Consider the following 19,264-nt stretch of genomic DNA (forward strand, 5'->3'; position numbering starts at 1 on the left):
TTATAGGCCAAAATAAATGCCTTTGAAAATCTTCACTGAAGCTGACAATGCTCCCTCACCTGATGTGCAGATCTGCAGGGGCAGATGTTCAGGACAGGCCGTCTCTGGCCATTGATTTAAGAATGAAAAGTGCCCCCGTGGATGGCATCAAGTAGTCTGAAGTCCTGAGGATTTTACGGCTCATGCCAATGCACCCAGAGGGCTGTGTTAACAGAAGGCCGCCTGGCTCCAGAGTGACAGTGATGGTGCTACCTGTCGGTGGTCGTGAACCTCAAAGCCCACCACTTGCCTGTAAAAGACCACGACAGCACAAACACCAGGACATGGCTTCAGCAAACTCACCCCTGTGGGCTGATCTTGCCCAGCAGAAGCTAACACTAAGAGCAAAGTGGTCTTGGGTCCTGCAGGAACCACCCACCCATCCTGCAACTGATAACAGCAGGAAAGACCTGGACAGTCTGGTCCCAGAATCTGTGGCACCTCTGTGTGCTGCCCCGAAGGGGGATGGCAGACGTCTTAGGAGCGTCAGTCATGCTGACTCAACAGCCAGGACACCTCGGGCTGAGATGCGCTGCACTGTGACATTAAGTAAATTAACTTGTAAAGGTACAAAAATATGGATTTATCCAGTCATTTATCAGAAAATTCTAATAAAGAACCATTCTATCCAATAAATTAAGGTAACAGAAAAATCTAAAAGGAGATTTTCAGGTTTTCCTTGTCGATGAGAACACGTACAATTTTGGAGATAAAAAAATGATTACTACTAATGAAAGTTATTGAAAATAAAATATTAATAAAAGTAAAGAAGGGTTCTATCATTTTTTGATCCGCAGGCTTTTGTTCCTGAATAGTGAGATTTCCCCCGCAGGTCTGATGAGGTCTGAGATTGATAAAAAAAGTAAGCTTTGCACTTGGTTGTGCTCCCGATGTTCTCACACTTCGGGCAGTCGCTCAGGCTCGCAGCCTCTGGCCTCTGGCCTGGTGAGTGTGTTTAAAAGCTGTGTCCACAGAGCTGTGCCCGCACACCCGCGAAGTCTGAGAAACGCAACGCGGCCTGTTCGCCCCGCCCTCTCGCTTGCTCGGCTTCATAGTGCTTAGCACCCTGTGAACAACATTTGCTAATTTGTTTATTTCTTGTCTGTTCCTATATAGAGGAAATACATTCACGGGAGACTGAGACTTCCTCTGACCTAGAAAATGCCTGGCCCCTAGTGGGGTCCCAGGACATGTTTGTGAGTAGCTGAACACTTTGCCCTTATTGATTGTTCCAGTACCTTATGCTCTTCTCTTCCCAGGAGCCTTCCAAGCAAGCAGCATACAGAGATAGTGCTACACAGGTTCATAAATGTCCCCAGCACAGTCTCAGCCCTTAGTGAAGATGACAGAATAGAAAATTATCATATTACTATGAAGGTGAAACTGTTCATTTCTGAAAATTTTTATGGCTGCGTTCTCACTGTGAAGGTCATAATGAAAAGCTGTTTGTAGTGCAAAATGTACGTAATTGTCACATTACACAAAATTTGAAATGATGGAACATCCTGACCTCTGTAATTACGTACTGATTGTTCAGGAAAAAGATTAATATACATAAGTGGGTAAGAAACCAAAACGTGAACTCGAAGAAAATCTCTTTAGTAATAGTAGACCCAAACGAGCTCCTGTGAATGCTAACGCTTAAAGCTCAGCCCTTATCGAAAGCATTCTTCGGATAGAATGGTTATTACAATCTTGCCAACCTTAAGGAATCCCTGAAAATTACCTCTCAGCTGCTCAGGTACCAAGGCCACCGGTGCTGTCTGTCTCCCCGGCCAGTGCCTGAGGGGGCGGGAATCATGGAAGCAAAACAGCAGTGCTGCTTTTGTGGCCATAAAACTTAATTATTTTTAATTCCACATGATCTTGTCATTTTGGCCAATCTGTTTGTCTTCACTCTACCAGTGCTTCTCAGGGCCCACGTGTGAGTTTTCAGACTTGCACAGTGACTAAGATAGAAAGGCTGGTGCTGGCTGAGCTGACAGAGACAGAGACAGAGACGCGCTGTGCACGGCACAGAGTGCGAGGTTTGCGGCGGGATGAATGCAGCAGCTCCTCACCCTAACCTGGACTGGCAGCCCTTCCTCCTCTTTCTCCCTTCCAGGTTATCACCACAAGTGAGCAGCATCTCCGTTCCACCACGACGCATCTTAATGGACACACGCCACCTCCACACAGGGGCTGCAGGCACTGTGCACCGCAAGTGGACACAGAAGAAAAAGGAAAGGAGGCGGGAGGGAGAAGGGAAGGAAGCAAGGGAGAGGGATAGAATGCCTCCTGCGTCTAACATTTCTTCCTTCAGGAAGAGGCGCTCTAAACTGTGATGTGGCAGGAACCGAACTACATCATTTGAAACCCTGCTCTGATGCAGAACACACAGGGCTGTTGGGTGGACAGCAGGGCTTCCTGGGGCCGAACCTGCGGTGCTTTCCCACAGGAAGACCCTGTGTGGACAGGCTGGAAAGAGGACGAAACTCCCCCAGCCCGGGTGGCTGGGTCCTCGGTCTGTGCCCTGGGGATGAAGGGCGCAGGGCGAGGCGGGGCGGGCACTCCCGCAGCTCACAGGTGCGCAGGGCGGGTGCCGAGGGAGCCCCAGAGCACACACCTGCGCTCAGCCCTCGGTTAGCTGCCGCCTCTTGATGTGTGGACGACATCAACATTTGACACAAGGCAAAGGAAGCAAGCAAGGAGTGGACTTATTGCATGTGACCCAGCAAACGCTGTACCAGTTCTTCTGGAGCGGGCGCAGAGGAACAAGACGCTAGAGACGTACACAAGATTCGCAGCCTTTGCTGGGTGCACCGTGAGGCTGAATTATTCATCGATATGACCTGTTACTGTGAAATGATTAATTTATCACGTTGGGTTCGACATTTAAATTTGACTCTTGTACGAAAGTTTGATTATGAGGAGCAGTAATCACAGTGACAACTGACACCCCCCCCCCATAAATAAAGCAGTTTTAAAATCCCACAAAATTCAGCAAAGCCCCTTTGGGCACCCAGTGACCTTCAAGGGTCCATGTGGTTTCTTCTCTTCCATTTTATTCCAGCAACTTAAAATCGCGTGCTCAGATTCAGTCAGCGGCCAGCAGAGGCCTCACTCTACTCCGACTGGTGGGGGTGGCAGGGTTGTCCCCCACGAGCGGCCCAAACCGACGGGCAGACCCGGCTGGAGCCCCGCAGTGTGGGAGGCAGAAACAAGGGGCTTCCGGAGCGACCCTCACTGGCGGGGCACTCACAGTGCGTTTCCCGGAGCAGCCCCTGCGGTGGGGCTTCACGTGCATGTTTGGTTGTTTTCACACATATCGATTTATTTTTGTGATGTTTACTTTATTCCAGTAACCTAATAGTTCACTCTCTTACTTGCTTCAAATCTTTGTTTTGAACCTTTCTGTATCCTTTTTCATTGTTTTGATTTTTAATAATTTTTCCTGGGTTTTTTAAGGTAAACTTTGTATATAAACACACAGATCTTACACATGAAATCTGCTGATTTGTACAAAGGCTACACACTGAGGCCCAAATCTATACCATGACAGAAAGCACCGCCTGGTGCCCTTGGAAACTTCTCCAACCCCTCAGGAAGCCCTGCTGGCCACTGCTCACAGGCAACTCCTCTGACTTGTTTCTTTACTACCCATTACTTTTTCTGTTCTAAAATTCTTGAATAGAATAGGACCCGGCTAAAACATCTTTCCAGTTTTATATTGCCATGGGCAGTATTTGTGAGTTCATATTGTTCACATGATCCTGATATTTGATACTGCAGTTTTTATTGCATTTTCGCTATCCCAGTCAGCACAGAGGAGGATTTCATTGTAATATCAACGTGTGTTTCACATACTGCTAATTGTGCCAGCATTTTTCATGTTCTCTTGGGCCATTTGTGTATCTTCCTTTGTGACTCTCTGCTTTTCCCTTTTTATTTGTTTTCATTGGGGGGGGCTACCGGGGATCGAACTCAGGACCTTGTGCTCCCGAGGCAGGCAGCAGAACCACTGAGCTACATCTCCAGCCCTGCTTGCCCCCTTTTAAATGTACTTGTTTTATTTTTTTTGATTTGTCTCAGTCATGTACACATTTTTTTTTCTAGCCTTAAAATTTTTCTCAGATACAAATAGTGTGAAACTTTCATAACTTGCTTTCCATAAGTAGAATTTTGTTTTAATTTTGCTGATATCAATTTAAAAATATTTGTGGACGTTATTTTCTGTGTCCATATGCATTTCTGAATAAAATAAAGACAATAAGCAGAAGCAGCGTTTAGATGCCCAGTGAGCAGTGTGACGTACTCATGCACTTACCCTGGTAGGTCAGCTTGAGTCGGGGCACATCCTGCTTCGAAGTCCCCAAAGCGGGGAGGACCAGCACCGCGGTGCTCAGCAGCAGCACGACAGGGAGGAGGCGCGCACCTGGCCTCCCCTTCTGCCTCCCGACCTCAGCGATGTTCATGATGAAGCAAAGTTCTTTCAAACTGCGTCAAGGGGCTCTAAAAATTAAAGAAACAACTATTCAGACCCATTTTCACAGATTGCTTTAGACTTAATATAATTTTCTGATTGTATTTACTTTTTGAAGACAATTCCTTGTCTTGTTTTGCTCTTAAGGACTTGTAGCAGAGAAACCGAATGATAAAATTCAGGGCTGCTTTTACTCGGCTGTAGAAAAGACCACACCACCAGAAATTTGGTTATTTTCTCCATGAACCTCTCTCTCACTCGCCAGAGCCATTTACATCTCCTGTGTGCTTCAGTGCAGACCCCCAGGAGGAGAGGAGCAGCTCAGCGCTCCTGGGAGTGCAGGGTCGCCCTGGTGCACAGCCGCGTCCACATCATCCCGGGAGCAGACCCCCGACACACGCAGACAAGGCTGTTGGGTTGCAGGGTTCTGCACGCCTCGCAGGACACGGGAGAGTCCCCCTAGCTGGGACGGCGTCAGATGGGCCAGGTCCGCCCGAGCAGAGCAGAGCAGCCTCATCGGGACCGCTTCCTCCGCTGGTCCAGCCAGGCGGCCCTGGGCAGAAGCATGAAGTGCGAAGTGCGAAGGTCTGCAGAGGGAGGGGTTCGGCAGACAAGTGGATCTGGTGGCTTTTAAGACATGAAGAAAATCAAAACACTTGTTTCAAACCGAGCCTGATGCTAAGAATTGTGACTAGTATTTGAGCATATGTATCCACTTGCTTTCGTTGTTTTGAGACAGGGTCTTGCTATGTAGTGCAGGCTGGCCTTGACCTGAACCACGGAGCCCAGGCTGGCTCAGAATTGTGGCAATCCTCCTGCCTTGGCGACCCGAGTGCCTCCGGGCCTGGCTTTCTGTTCCAGACGTTTTGGCTTTGCAGCGCCTTCCTGGGGTGGTTCATGGTCCCGCCAACCTGAAGAAGAAGTGCCTGCTGGCTCAGGCAGCACAGCCCTGCCTGTGTCTGGGTGGGGGCCTCGCGGGTCACAGGCTGAAGGCAGGAGGCCCACACCATCCGGCAGGCTGGGAGCCAGGATGGAGTAAGGGGTGGAAGGAGGAGGAGGACGAGGTCTGCTGCTCGCGTGCTCACGCCAGGACGTTCAGTCTGGGGTGCAGACAGCAGGGCTCTGCCACGCGGGTCCGGGCTCTGCCTCCTCCGGGACGCAGGCCTGCCCGTCAGTCAGCCAGCCCTCTGCACCGCATCCGTGCACACGGCAAGCGGCCCGCACACGGGGTCGCGGGCGCCACCTCACAGACGGGGCAGCCCAGCCCGAGGTGACCGGTGCCCAGGCCACACGCGAGTGAGCGAGGACGGACGCTCCGCGAGGCCCACGCTGACCCCTCGTCACACCTCGGGGCCCGGACCCCTGCTCCCGATGGAGTCTCCACTCCTCTGCCTTCTCCGGGGTGTCTTCTGGCCCTTTAGGAAACGCCCCCAGAGTGCTGCCGGGAGGGGCCCTGTGTGGACGGCACTGAAGTCCACAGGCTGTCCTTCCTTAGCGACAGGTTTAGCCATAATACGCATGTGAGTGACTGCAGAACCGTCTAACACTGAAAGTGTTCATATACCTGAGCACTGTAGGAAGCCCTACGGACGATGAGGTTTTCTAGGAGATAGCAACTCTCCACGTAACTAAAATCCCACAAGTTTTGAATGTCAAAGTCCCAGTCGCCTATCTTGACTATCAGAAGTTAAAATCAATCTGGGAAAGTAAAATAAGATCAAATTTTGAGGTATATTAATTTATGCTTATGAATGAGAATCATTTAAAGATTGACTTGAATTTTGTGTTGTTTCCTCATGAAATGTTGAACACAAATGCTTTTCTCCATTACTTGTATTTTATTCAAAGATACAGAAATTATCAAATTATTATTTGTGCATAATGTGTGACTATTTAGTTTTTCTGTAGACCATTGCACAGGAATAATCAAGTCAATTTAGATATCGTTTTAAGGATATTTTATTAAATATGCCATGTAGTGCATATTTTATTCACATAAGACATTTCTTGAAGGTTTCACCAAATAGGTATAATTTCAGAGACAAGAAAGCCCTTTGACTAAACATATTCACACAGGGCCAGGGATTTAGCTCAGTGGTGCCACGCCTGCCTTGTAGCGCAAGGTCCTGAGTTCAATCCCCAGTACCAGGAAAAAAAAATTCATATAATCAGCTTCCCTTCCTAAGCATTTTGCTTTCTCAAATGTTATTCATATTTTAATATGTTACAAAGTCCTTTTATAAATAAACATGTTTGAAATAAGCTTGAGGAAATAACTGTATTATTTTAAAAGTCACAGGAAAATGTGTTTGAGCTATTGTCACAAAACAGTTTTCCTGACCTACAGACAGAATATTATTGGATTAGACTTATGTTTTGAATCAGCCTCTTAGGAAAGACATCCTGTCAACTTCGAAGCAGCTGGGAGCCCATGTCGGCAGCGCTCAGTGCTCACACCCCGTGTGGAGCTGGCACGCCTGCAGGACAAAGCTGAGGCTCCTTCCTCCCGTTCCCCTCCTCCCTCCAGCCCCTAGATTTGAGAAAGATCCAGCCCCCTCTACACCACTAAAAATGGATGCAGTTTCTGACTTACAGATTTTCCTTGAAAAGCTTGCTGCTTTCAGGCAATTATCATCACACGATTGCCTATCTAAATAACACGTGACATTCACACACATTCATATTTAACGTGTATTCCATACACATTCTCATCAGCTGTTAACACTGTGGGTCATCCGCAACCATTTATGCAGGTGAAGAAAACAGGAAGACTCATTTCTGAAGGAGGGCATGATTATATACAAAGGATTAAGGTACAGAGAATGCTTCACTTGGGGTATTCATGAGATGCTGGGTGAAACAGCTTAAAAGACTATCATGTAGGTTCAGTTGTGTGTGGGACGGAGAAAAGAGAGCAGAGCATGAGAAGAGAGCTCTGGAGCAGCGAGGCCTGGCTGAGGTCCCAAGGGTCCAGGCAAAGGCCCCGGGTGACAGGGTTGAGCAGACGGCGGGGAGGGGAGGGGATGGCGAGAACAGGGTAATCCCTGGGCTGAGGAGGGTGTCAGGGAGGAAGCAGGCGGACTCTGAAACCTGCCTCTGTCTGTTCTGGGGACTCAAATCAAGGCCTCAGCTTTGTCTTGCTCTTGGAGTCCATCTTGCATTGGGCCCTTCTCCTGTCTCATACCCCCGACCTCTCTCTTCCCCTGTAAGAAAGTGTTATTCTAACATGGGTATCTGATTTCTGCAGACACACAGCCTCAACATACAAACACATATTCTGCTCCTACCCACAACCTTTAGAAATAGGACAAGGTACAGTGGACCCTTGACTTACGAACTCAGTTCATTCCCAAGGGCTGGTTGTAACTCAGGTTGGTCAATGAAGGCCCCAGCTCCTCTACACAGCCTTCAAAGTCTCTCTCCTGTACACAGGCAGATCTCAGTGTCCTTAGAGAGACACCGGCCAGGATTTCTCAGTGAGCCCCACACAGGAAAGGATGCTGTCATGTTCCTTCCAGGACTCTCTAAGGGTTAAGTCTGTATCTGAGACCATCTGGAAGCAAAAGCAGCCGGCACATTCAGGTCCTAACTCAAGACTTTGGTCACAAATTAAAACTAAAAGTCCAGTCAAACCCAACTTGTTCGTATGTCAGGCTGGTCATAACTCCAGGGTCCAGTGTAAATTGAATGGTGAGACTGAGCTCATCACATTTCTTTTAGGCTTAGTTTTATTTTTCCATAACATATAGCACAAAGCATGTCAAGTGAATGCATGTTTATGTACACAGGCAAGAAAGAGGGAACTGTCCATATGTGCATTTTATTAGCAACAATGACCTCAGTACAGGACATTTCCTGGAAATTAATGACGAGTCAGAGTTAATGGCCCTTGGCTATGTGCAGAGATGTCTACTCCTCCAATGGTCATTAATCGCCAAGACAGGCCCTGTGCCTCTAACATCGTGACTTAGAAAGACTGCTTTGGTTTTCGGTGAACAGTAGCCATACTGTTCCTTTAACCTAACTCATTAATATTGTTCAATGAGCTAAAAACCGAAACACTACCTGCTTCTCTACTGCGATGTTTGGATAAGTGGCCACACGTGCTGAAACACATACTGAGAGGGAGGGATAAAAGAAAGTGACAACCCTGACACTGCTAGAATGTTTGAACTTTGACTATTTGTCTACTATGAAACAGTCATTTTCAACAATCTGCTGCTCCTTACTTCTTTTCCTTCCTAACAAGTCTTTGAATTCTATAATCTTTTAATTGAGATAATTTGTAGATTAAATGTTTTGCCATCAACCTCTCCACTAACATCTTGATAATTTACCTTCGTGTGTGTGTGTGTGTGTGTGTGTGTTATGTGCACAACATACATGTGAGTGAGTCTTGCATGGGAGGAATTAGAAAGAGAAGTAGGTGTGATTTACCCAAAGTGGGTGGATTTAGAGAATTGCATAGGTTATACTGCATGCTACTGTCTGTAACAGGCTCAACCTGGAGCCAATTAACTGCATATAATCTATTCCAGATGTTCACTTTGACAAACAGCACCCTTGGGGATCTTCAATGCAGAGCCAATAGGGAGTGCTCTGACTATGAGAGAGTTTTACACACTGCTCCACTAAATCAGAGATCCAAGGGCACAATCTAACATTCAGGCAGCCTTGTGCCACTTCCCCAAGGAATGGAAGCGTTCAGAACTTAAGAGGCAAATGAGAACTCATCAAAAAATTTGAGAAGAAATACAAAACTTTATATGTGAACTTAATTGATGCTTTATTGATTTATATCTATTTGTTCCAAAAGTCATTAAAGAAAGATGAGGTACAGTTAGTGAGGAAAAATATCTTCTATGCATGGAACAATAATTAATATATCCAATAAGTCTTCACACATAAAAACCTGGAACACTGAGATTTAAGAAGCATTCTCAGGAATGAGTGAGTGTGTGTGTGTGTGTGTGTGTGTGTGTGTGTGTGTGCGTATGCAGCTCAAGGAAGGGAGGACAAGAAACAATTTTTCAAATTTTATAAGAAGTTTTTTGTTCTACATATCTTAGTTTGATACATGAAGTCATTTGAGATACGTTTCCCTAACTCAGGAGACGCAAGGAACTAACACTACTCCGAAACTACAAGCAATATCTGCATCTCACTTAGGCAAATTGCAGCTCATAATTTTGAGCAATTGTTAGGTTAGATGCTTTTGCCTTAGGGTACAGATCCATTATTGATAACTTTACTTCATGGCCTGGTTGTGGACAACAAAACAAACAGATATTATAGAGAAACCTGAGGACCAAAGAAGCAATGTAAGACACACGGAGGAGAAGCCTTGTGATGCAGAGGCTGGTGTGTGTTTCATGGAGGCCATGATTGTGAGATAGGATGCAAGTGGCGTGGAAGACGGTGCAGCATGAGGCTTGCACTGTGAGAACTTTCACTGAAATTATTGTATCCCACCCTTCCCACTATTTTTCTAATATACGTAATGCCTCACTAATTTAGTACATCTTACTAATTCAGTGCTCAAGTGTCTATCACTAATTGTAATGAGTAGAATTTACAGGGCAACAACTTTTTGTTGAAGGAGTGACCTGTCTAGTATTGGACTTTCTTCAAATATCATGAATTCCCCCTCAGTTGATACATTCCAGCAGTCTGAAGAACTTATTTTTCAGAGAGCATGAAGAAAGAGACTTACATTTGGTTATGTTAACATGCTTGCTAACATTCTTAAGATAATACTTAGTGATATTTCCCTGTATACAAAACCGACTATGCTCACTTCAGGAATCAATTGTAGTGTGGAGCCAAGCTATTTGTCAGTCAAGATAAATTACAGTAGTTGCATTTTTATTGTTCAATGGCTTAACCATGACTTATGCATTTCTAAAATACACTGAAAGTATATTGTTACATAAATACAGTGATATCTCAGTTCACAAACTTAATTCGTTCCACAATTCTGGTTGCAAACCAAATTGGTCTCTATTCAAATCAGATTTCCCCATAAGGCTCAATATCACCCAATGCAGAGTTGGTGAACGGAATCAAAATCTTGGCCAAATTTTGTTGAACCAAGGCGTTACTGTACATGGTCAACCAAGCCCCACTATTACGTATCAGCAGGGTTTGCAAGCTGTAGTCACGTACTTGCAGGCAGATCAAATGCTTTATGATCTCACCCCTAACGAACTGAACAGAAAATAGTGCAATAATGAGATTTCAGAATGTGCATATGTGTGAGCGCTTAGATTTCACACTGTGAGTTACACTTCTTCAGACCATAACAGCAACAACAAATCAATGTTTAAATTGCAAAGAGTTCCAAAGAAGTCAAATGCCTCTTCGGTCCAAACTGTTCAAATAATGAATATATTTACAAAAAATATATAATAAAACACAACTGTGAAAGACTTTATCAATAATCATATTCCTTATATAAAATCTTTTATCAGTTTGTTATTCAAAGTAGGAAACTAAATAGTCATCAACTTTTGGGGTTAAAGAAAGCACCAACAACATAATCATACTGTTTATTTTAATTATAGCATTTGTTTATTATTGTGCTTATTATTAAGGGTACTTATCTCTAATAATTTGAGTCTTTTTTTATTTTACATATGCCATTATTATCAAAACTAAGTGATAATTTGGCAAAAATTTTAAGCCATAATTTCTTTCTTTCCTGAAGTTCAGTTTATTTATGTTGAGTTGTAAGGTCAGTAAATACTTTCCTAGACTTTATAATATTTATCTAACATTCTGTCGTGTGGGTAGGTAGTGAATTTCATCTTGAAGCATTTGATTATTCATAATAAAATGTATAGAATAGTCTATTTGAAAACTAATTTAGTACACCCACAGCCATTCTATCAGTGGAAATAACTAGAAGCTCATTTTTCAAAACAACACAGAGTTGTACCATACTTTCTATGAGGCTGCAGAGTCACAAAGAAGAGCACAAAAGCTCCCAGGAAGAGACCGATACGTACAAAGGCCTGAGAATTTCTTCTTTTTTTTTAATGTGCAGTAGCCCTGTTTTTTTTTTTTTTTTTTGTTTTGGTACCCAGGGTTGAGCTTGGGTCCTTGAGCTCGCGAAGCAGGCAGAGAAACCACTGAGCTAAATCCCTGGCCCAGTAGCCCTGTTTTTGACAGTTTCCACATGTATGCTGCATCTCTCCTGAAATTAATTTATTGAAGGAATTACTTATGCTAAAGGAGGGAAAATTAACAACTGTATTACTTAATGGATATTTTAAAAAATATTTGCAGCAAGGATTTCATCAAATCCTCAAAAACAATATTCAGAGGTTTATTTATTGCAGCATGTAAAAATATATCAACCTATTTATGCAAAACCACTATGGAAAATAACATCTAAATATGTGCCATCAATGGGTTGTAACTACTGAAAACTAGTAAATAATTATGAAATAGTAAAATTGTGTTTTCAAGATGTGATATTGAACAATTATGAAGATTCTCTGTTAAATTCCTAACTCTTTAAAAGTAAAGGTACTGTGGGCCGGGGATTTAGCTCAGTCGTGCTGCCACCTGCCTTGAAAGCAGAAGGTCCAGAGTTCGATCCCCAATACCCCCCCCCAAAAAAGGAAATGTACTGAGAAACAGCATAAAATTTAATACCAACTCCAATATTTAACAACAAATTTGTTAATTTAAAAAGCAGCATGTAGCAGGAAAAACATTATGACTTTGGATTTAATATTTACATAAATTCACTCAGAACACATGTTCTTTTGAGATCAAAACACCTAACTTTAGGGAATCCTATTTAGCCTTTTTTTAAAAAAAGAAAAAAATGCTAAACATATGTATACTTCTTCACTATTTAATGAATAACTGCAAGAAATATACATTTTTAGCAATTGAAGATTTCTAACTACCACATAGAGACAATAATTTAAATAATCCATTGCATAAACATAGTACTCTCTGAGAATAGCAATAGGCCAGGCATCATCTAGGCTACTAAATGATGAATTTGGGAGATAGTGCACTTGTTAATGAACTAGATTTGACTCCCCCTGCCTTTATACACAGTTTAAGCCACTGTGCTGCACGTGATGAAAACAGAGTATTATCTTTCAGTTAAAAAATAGGTGGCCTGCAGAATGAACGTAGAGTCACATGTGAAACAGGAAATAAGCTTCGAATCAGATTTAAATTTCATATTTGACCAACAGTGCGACAAATCATTGTGCTGAACGCGACCACGGCAGCTCCACACAAGCTTGGTGGGCTCCCTGTTAAAGAGCTGGGCACGTCCCTCGTGCACGGGGTCCTAACCCAGGTCAGGGCCGCCCGGACTGGCGAGGCCTGAAGCTGCCCGCTGCACAGGGCGTACCACGGGACAGCGGGCCGGGCACTGTGTGTCAAGGTGACCGAGAAGGTACCAGAAACCTCAACTTCTTCACTGCCGCTCCGCAGATCTGGAGGCTCCTGGCCTGGTCTCCTAACAAACGCCTCCTGCCCTCCCTTGCTGTGGCCATGCAACACCTGGACTCTGACCACTTAGGCCTCCCCGTCTGGACCCAGGCAGCTCTGGGCTGTCTTCAGTCTCCTCATGGGATCTACAGGGCCATCGCCAAGCTTTCTGTCCCTAAAAAGTGCCTCAGTGAGGACCAGCACTTCCGCTGAGTAACAGCTGCTGACGAGCACTTCCCTGTCTTTGATTTGCCTCTTCGGCTCTTAGGGAGAGCATCGTTACCTCTTCTATATCACCTCTGAAGCTGACTCAGAAGTGAGAGCACTGTGGACTGGATTTCAAAACCCTGATCCCACTCAGATACCTCTCGCTGGTGTACTCACTTATGTCTACCACGTGGTAGAGCAACTGAGATAAAGCTAGGATTAGGGCCCAGGCCCCGCCCAGAGCACACACGTACGCGTGTGACCCCGTTTGCTTGCTTATCAGCACTATACCTTCAGGTCATTCACTTCATTTCTTTACATCTAGTTTCTTCAGAAGGGTAGGAAAAAGGATCACTAGTTCCCATCAAATGGACTGAGGAACAGCTGTTCTTCCTAAAGATACAAAGTAGGTGTGGACTCAGAATGGCATCTGGAAGCCTGCTGATTCCTCCTCCAACTTGCGAAGGTGTGAGGAAACTTAGCTTTAAAGTTCCCAGCCCTCACCCCCCAACCTCAGTTTTCTTCAGTGCTCAGAGCTCAGAGAGATAAGATCTTTATTGCAGTAATCACTTTCTCTGGACTTCTCATTTCTTGAGCCTGTATGCGCTGCCAAAATGAAATCCTAACAAGAACACTTAATGGCTTTATTGGATGCGGAGATTGTTAGAAAACAAAAAAATAAAAGGCAGACGTAAAAAGCAGTGCTAGTTTATTGCAATGTCCAATTTGGGATTACTAAATATTTTTGAAGAAAATGTCTAGGGGGGAGGTCTTAGAGCCCATGATATTTAGCAACGATTTTGGGAGTAAGCCAGCCTAAAGCTATTCTGAAGGCTTATTTGGATACTGTAACAGGCAAAGGAGTTTATGCACACTAAGAACTTGAGCCTCAAGTGTAAAGGCTATACTCTTTTAGAAGATGCAAACACTGAGTTGTTCTAACAGGACAAAAATCACTTTAAAAACCCTTTCTAAATGAAGTATAGGCCATTCTGTGCCTTTCAGGAAACCCGTAGGCATGCCTTCCTGAGGTGGCCCCCACCAGACGCATGCACACAGGGCCTCTGTCACGTCCAGCGCTGCACCCAAAGCTAGCGCAGGGCCTGGCGCAGAGCTGGATGACAACGATGCCTAAGATGAGTGAGGGATGCAGGGTCCCCTCTCCCGTTCAGCTCCCCTCTTCTCTCATCTATGCTGGGGAAGCAGCTGAGATGTGTGAACAGCAGCCCTACCTGTGACTGCCGGGAAACTCAGTCCTCCCAGAAACACATGGAACTGGGTGGGGGACTAAACTCAAAAGACCGTAGATGCTGTGTGGATTCATGCTCAAAGGAAAACTGAGGAAATACCCAAGTGGGTCGGGCATTCTTGGTCTTGCTGGCTATCTTCTACCAGGGCTGCTCAGCAGCATTGTTCCAGCATCACGTGGGACTGCGTCCAAAGCCCCCGTGTGCACAGAGAGACCGTGACTTTAGGGAGAGAACAGGCACTCAGTCAGGTGTTGTGAGAGTGAATCCCAGCTTTGCCACTTCTTGGACAAGAGTTTTCTGAAAGTTAGAAAGTGATAACAATGACCTGTGTTGTTAAATTGGAACTAACATACAGTGGCTTTGTTGCGGTTGTCCAAGCTCAGCCCCATTTTCCAGCCTGGCTCTGATCTAACAGTAACCCTGTGGGCACCGTGACTGGGGAGGGAGCAACGCTCCACAGTTGGAGAGTTCTGTTGACATTCTCCTCCCTCCTAGCCCCCATCCTCCCAGCGGAATAAATTTATAATAAGAAAATGGCATTTTGATGAGATGCTTACTCTACTATTAGCCTTTCTACTTCCTGTTTCCATCAATTATCAGGCTGTACCCAGAAGACATAGCATACATAGGCGCTGTATGTTAAGAACTACATGTTGACTATTCACCCTATCATACAATTGCCACATTCCTGTAAAATTCACAGAACAGCCCTTTTCCTGAATAAACGCAGATCCAGGTTGAAAGGGAATGGGAGAGAGGTGTGTAAGTGGCAAATCGTGCCAGACACTCAGAGGAGAGAGGTGAGCTGTGGAGACAACCATGCCCAGGGCAAGAGAGAATGGGTGCAGCTGCAGCTGTGCACTTTGCACTGGGGCCTCTGCAGTGTGACAGAGAGAGCAGCACATTCTTGATTTCCAAAGCACCAGGACACAAAGCATCCCTGTCCTTGACACTTCAGTAAGTCAGTTTCTCAGGAAATTCTTCAATGAAACTATTGTATTGCATTAACTCACAAGATTAAGAGTTCTCCTTCATGAAATTAACTTGTGTACTATTTTATGCCTTCACTCAAAAAAGGTTCACTTCCGAGGATTATGATACCATCAGCATTAGCCATGCAACTCAGGTTTTTCAAATTGTTGCCTTATTAACTAGAACATATTGACCAATTAGCATATTTACTACAAATTTGTGAAGTAGCATTTTTAGGAAATATTATTGCAATCTGAAAATGATATTTCATGATGATTTAAGCTTAAAAATTAAGTCATGCAATTAATTATCTATAATGTGTTTTTACTTTAAATACTGTGAAAAAGGTAAAATTGTCGTGAGAAGGCAAATTAAGCTTTATTAGTGCTAAGAATGAAATGTGACCAATGGGGAGTGCAGGTTTGGTTTTCCATTGCAGATTTTACTGACCACTTAGCTTGACCTACTGAAACCTGTTGTCTCAAGGCCATGTCGGGTTCTCCACCTCTTCCCTGTAGAGGACGTGAAGGGCAGGTGAACTCACAGGCCAGGCCATGGCACCTGCCGAGTGCCAGGCTCTCAGCCCGAGGTCCTGGCTACAGTCCCGGCCCGGCCTCGGCGGGTCATCTCATCTCCGGGACACAGTGCAGCACTTTGTGTCTGTGATCTTTGATGTAAACTATTCTTTTTGTACGATCAACCCACTGGGAGATTATACAGATCTGCTAGACCACACATAAATATTTTTGAAATGATTAACAAACCACATACATAGCCATATTTGTTCAAATTAACTTTTTTAATTTAGCTCAATCTTGCTCTCTTGGGGATAAATGTTACTAGATTTTCTCTAGTGCAGAGTGAGATATCAGAAAGGATGGTTTCAGATCTCCTAGAATCAGTCTTTATCTAGTAAGGAAGTAACACACACACACTCACACACAGACACACACACTCACACACACAGACACACACAGACACACACAGAGACACACAGAGACACACTCACACTCTCTCTCACACACACACACACACACACACACACACACGCCGCTCAGAGGGAAAGCCAGGAGGATCCATTCTTTACCAAATTGCCCACAAGCCAGTGCTGTCCTTCCTGGCATGCAGCTCACTTTATCCCGGCACTGAGCATCTCTGCTCCTCTTCCAGGCCCAGCCCCGCAGTCCTGGGAGCTGTGACCCAAAGCCTGCTCTGCTCCCGCTGGCCTTCTGGACCCTGCCTGCAGACTCGAATCCTAGGACTGCTTACTGTTTTCAGATTTGTTTTCCTAAAGCAATCGCTGTCATAGTGCAATTTCTACTTTGCAATATAAACTCCCTCGGCTGGCCCAAGTTCCTCCTTTAACTGCATAAATGGCTTCTCCCCGGGTCCCTCAGGTGCATCCCCTGTTCCAGTCAGAGTGGCCAAGAGTGCCAGGCCTGCAGACCATGCCCTGTCCTGTGCCTTCCACAGTTCTCTGGCTTCCTGCTCAGACCTCATCCCAAAAGCACTTTTGGATGAGTTTCAGGTCAAAATAATCATCCGCTGTATCTCAGGATCTCTGCAGCAGACTTTTCTGTACTACATGAACTTAAAGTTTCTTCTACAGACAGCCCTGAATTTAAGATGATTTGGCCTAAGATTTTTAGACTTTTTGACCTTACAGTGGTGTGAGGGTGATATGCATTCGGTAGGAATGTACTTCAGATTTGGATTTTCCCCAGGCTGTCTCTAGGAGTCAGTTAGCAGCAGTTAGCTCCAACCCTGTCAGCCACTGTCAGGATTCTGTGCGGAGTGCTGTGACTAAGCCACCTATGCTGCAGACCAGTGCATTAAATGCATTTTCAACTGCAGTGGGTTCACTGGCATCTACCCCACTCTAAGTCCAGGGGGAGCTGCGTGTGAATGGAATTTTATGTATTTCTTATCTGTCAAAACATTGTAGAAGATGCTTAGAACCAAAAATGTACAATTTCATATTCATGTCTAAGATCATAAAAGCTGAGTGGACTCAAAGTAAAGTCTAATGAGTGGTTATTAGATAGATAAGAAATCAGCCAATTACAAAGACAGAACAGTGAAATTTCACTTTTCTGATTCCTTAAGCATTACATGAATTTTTGAGATACAAGGTTCTATATATTTTCTAAGAAATTTAAATGATATTCTTTAATAACTTGGAAACCACATAAAATTTGTGATAGAGGATTTGATAACCTGTAATATTATGATAAGGAATTTCAGAGATAGATTGTGTTTCATGGATAAAAGAAAATATTGAGGCATGGATGAAAAAATATCAGGTTGTTTCTCAGCTGTCTGGGTTTTATTGAGGCATTTTTGCTTCAGTTCTTATAGTATCCATTTCTTTAAGATGTTAGCCATCAACAGGATATTTTATTTTAAAACACACCGTCAAGTTAATTGATTTTCCAAGTATCTGCCAATGAGTACTAGTCTATAATGGATATCTAAGTTATGTTTATGATTTACAGGTATATCCACTGAATGAAGTCTGTGATATTAAGTGACTTGTGGACTGACTGAAAATTGTAAAAAAAATCATAATGAAGGATAAAATTTTTTAACATTGCTAATGGTATTTTTCTTCAAAAAAATTTTAAAAGCATTTCAATCTTACACTGGAATGGGTGAGTGAGTGTGGCAGAGATTACTTCCCCTTGGAATCAACACCCCCACTTCCTGCTAGGAGTAGAAATGGACCCGCCCGCCTTCATGTGGAACACAAGGTAGCACCTTCCTGCTGCACCTTCCCATGGTCGGTGAGAGCAAGTGAGAAGCTTCAGCGGCCGGGAGCAGCGTGCAAGGCACTTGCCACTCATTAGAACAGAGCGCCTGCCTCCAGGGCCTGCTGCTGTGTTCGGAGAAGCCCCCAGGTGAGCAGGGTGCTGACCCTATGGTGGGCTTCACAGCTCCGGCAGCATGTGGGCCCCAGGTAGGGAGAAGCTGGGTGCAAACACAGCCGCTTGCCCACCTTGGGCCTTGACTCTTGTAAAACAGAAACACGCCACTGTCTTGGCTGGGCAGGAAAACAATGGACATTCATTATATGAATGAGTATTAATGAAAATCATCCCAGTAATCCCAAAATGTATACAATAGACATTTTATAATCTTTGACCTAAGATACATTTCATCACACAATTGTTTTAAAATTAGTGAGGATGTAAAAGGATGCAGGTGTAGTGTGATTTTGATGGGTCTTCCCAAATGCTCCCTGCTGGAAGAGGATTTCTGGCCTGTCACGCTATGGAAGACAGGGGAACCTTTAAGAGGCGTGGCCTGGCAGGAGGAAGTGTGGTCAGGGGAGAGCCCTTCCCTTGCTCTGTCCTGCTTCCAGGGCCCATGAGGTGAGCAGCCTTTCTCTAGCACCTGCTCCTACCTGCACTGCTCTGCCCGGCACAGGACCAGGGCCAGAAGCCACCGGGATGAAAGCTTCTGACAGCATGAGGCGAAACAAACCTTCCCTCTTGAGCGGATGCGGGGTGCGATGCCACAGGGCCAGGAAGCTAATGAAGACATTTCTCTGACAGATGATTAGAACGCGGGGTCTCAGTACATCCTTCACGGGATCAGAGAATAGAAAGTGCCGCATTGCTGGTTATAAAGTCTGAGCTTTCTGGCTAAGCATACTTTACCAGTGCTTTACCAAAAGCCCACTGCTTTTGTTCCACCTTCAACCTAGAAATGCTATTCCTTCTTTATTAACTTTGCTTCGTAATTTGACAGGTGTGCTTTCCTATAGCAACTTTAAAAATAATACCACTGCTTTAGTACAAGTTTTTAAGCTAATAATAAAGGCAGATAAAAAAATCTGACAATGACAGCAACATGCTAGAAGTTTAAGGAGAAG

At 44.5% G+C, this 19,264-nt stretch overlaps 1 protein-coding gene across 5 annotated transcripts in view; it reads right to left on the bottom strand.

The window, feature by feature from the left end:
* Window positions 1–19,264, bottom strand: part of Sema3d (semaphorin 3D) — a 161,823-nt gene that overhangs the window by 100,573 nt on the left and 41,986 nt on the right. For all 5 annotated transcript variants that reach the window (XM_004839776.4, XM_013070355.3, XM_004839774.3 and 2 more), the window contains exon 3: window positions 4,346–4,530. In XM_004839776.4, coding sequence (XP_004839833.1) covers window positions 4,346–4,493 — 148 coding nt within the window. In that variant the 5' untranslated portion in view covers window positions 4,494–4,530. The remainder of the gene's footprint in view (window positions 1–4,345; window positions 4,531–19,264) is intronic.

Source organism: Heterocephalus glaber, unplaced genomic scaffold (genome assembly GCF_053883595.1).
Source record: "Heterocephalus glaber isolate CG9 unplaced genomic scaffold, H.glaber_assembly_v1.0 deba00000678, whole genome shotgun sequence".
In the NCBI taxonomy this organism is placed as follows: domain Eukaryota; kingdom Metazoa; phylum Chordata; class Mammalia; order Rodentia; family Bathyergidae; genus Heterocephalus; species Heterocephalus glaber.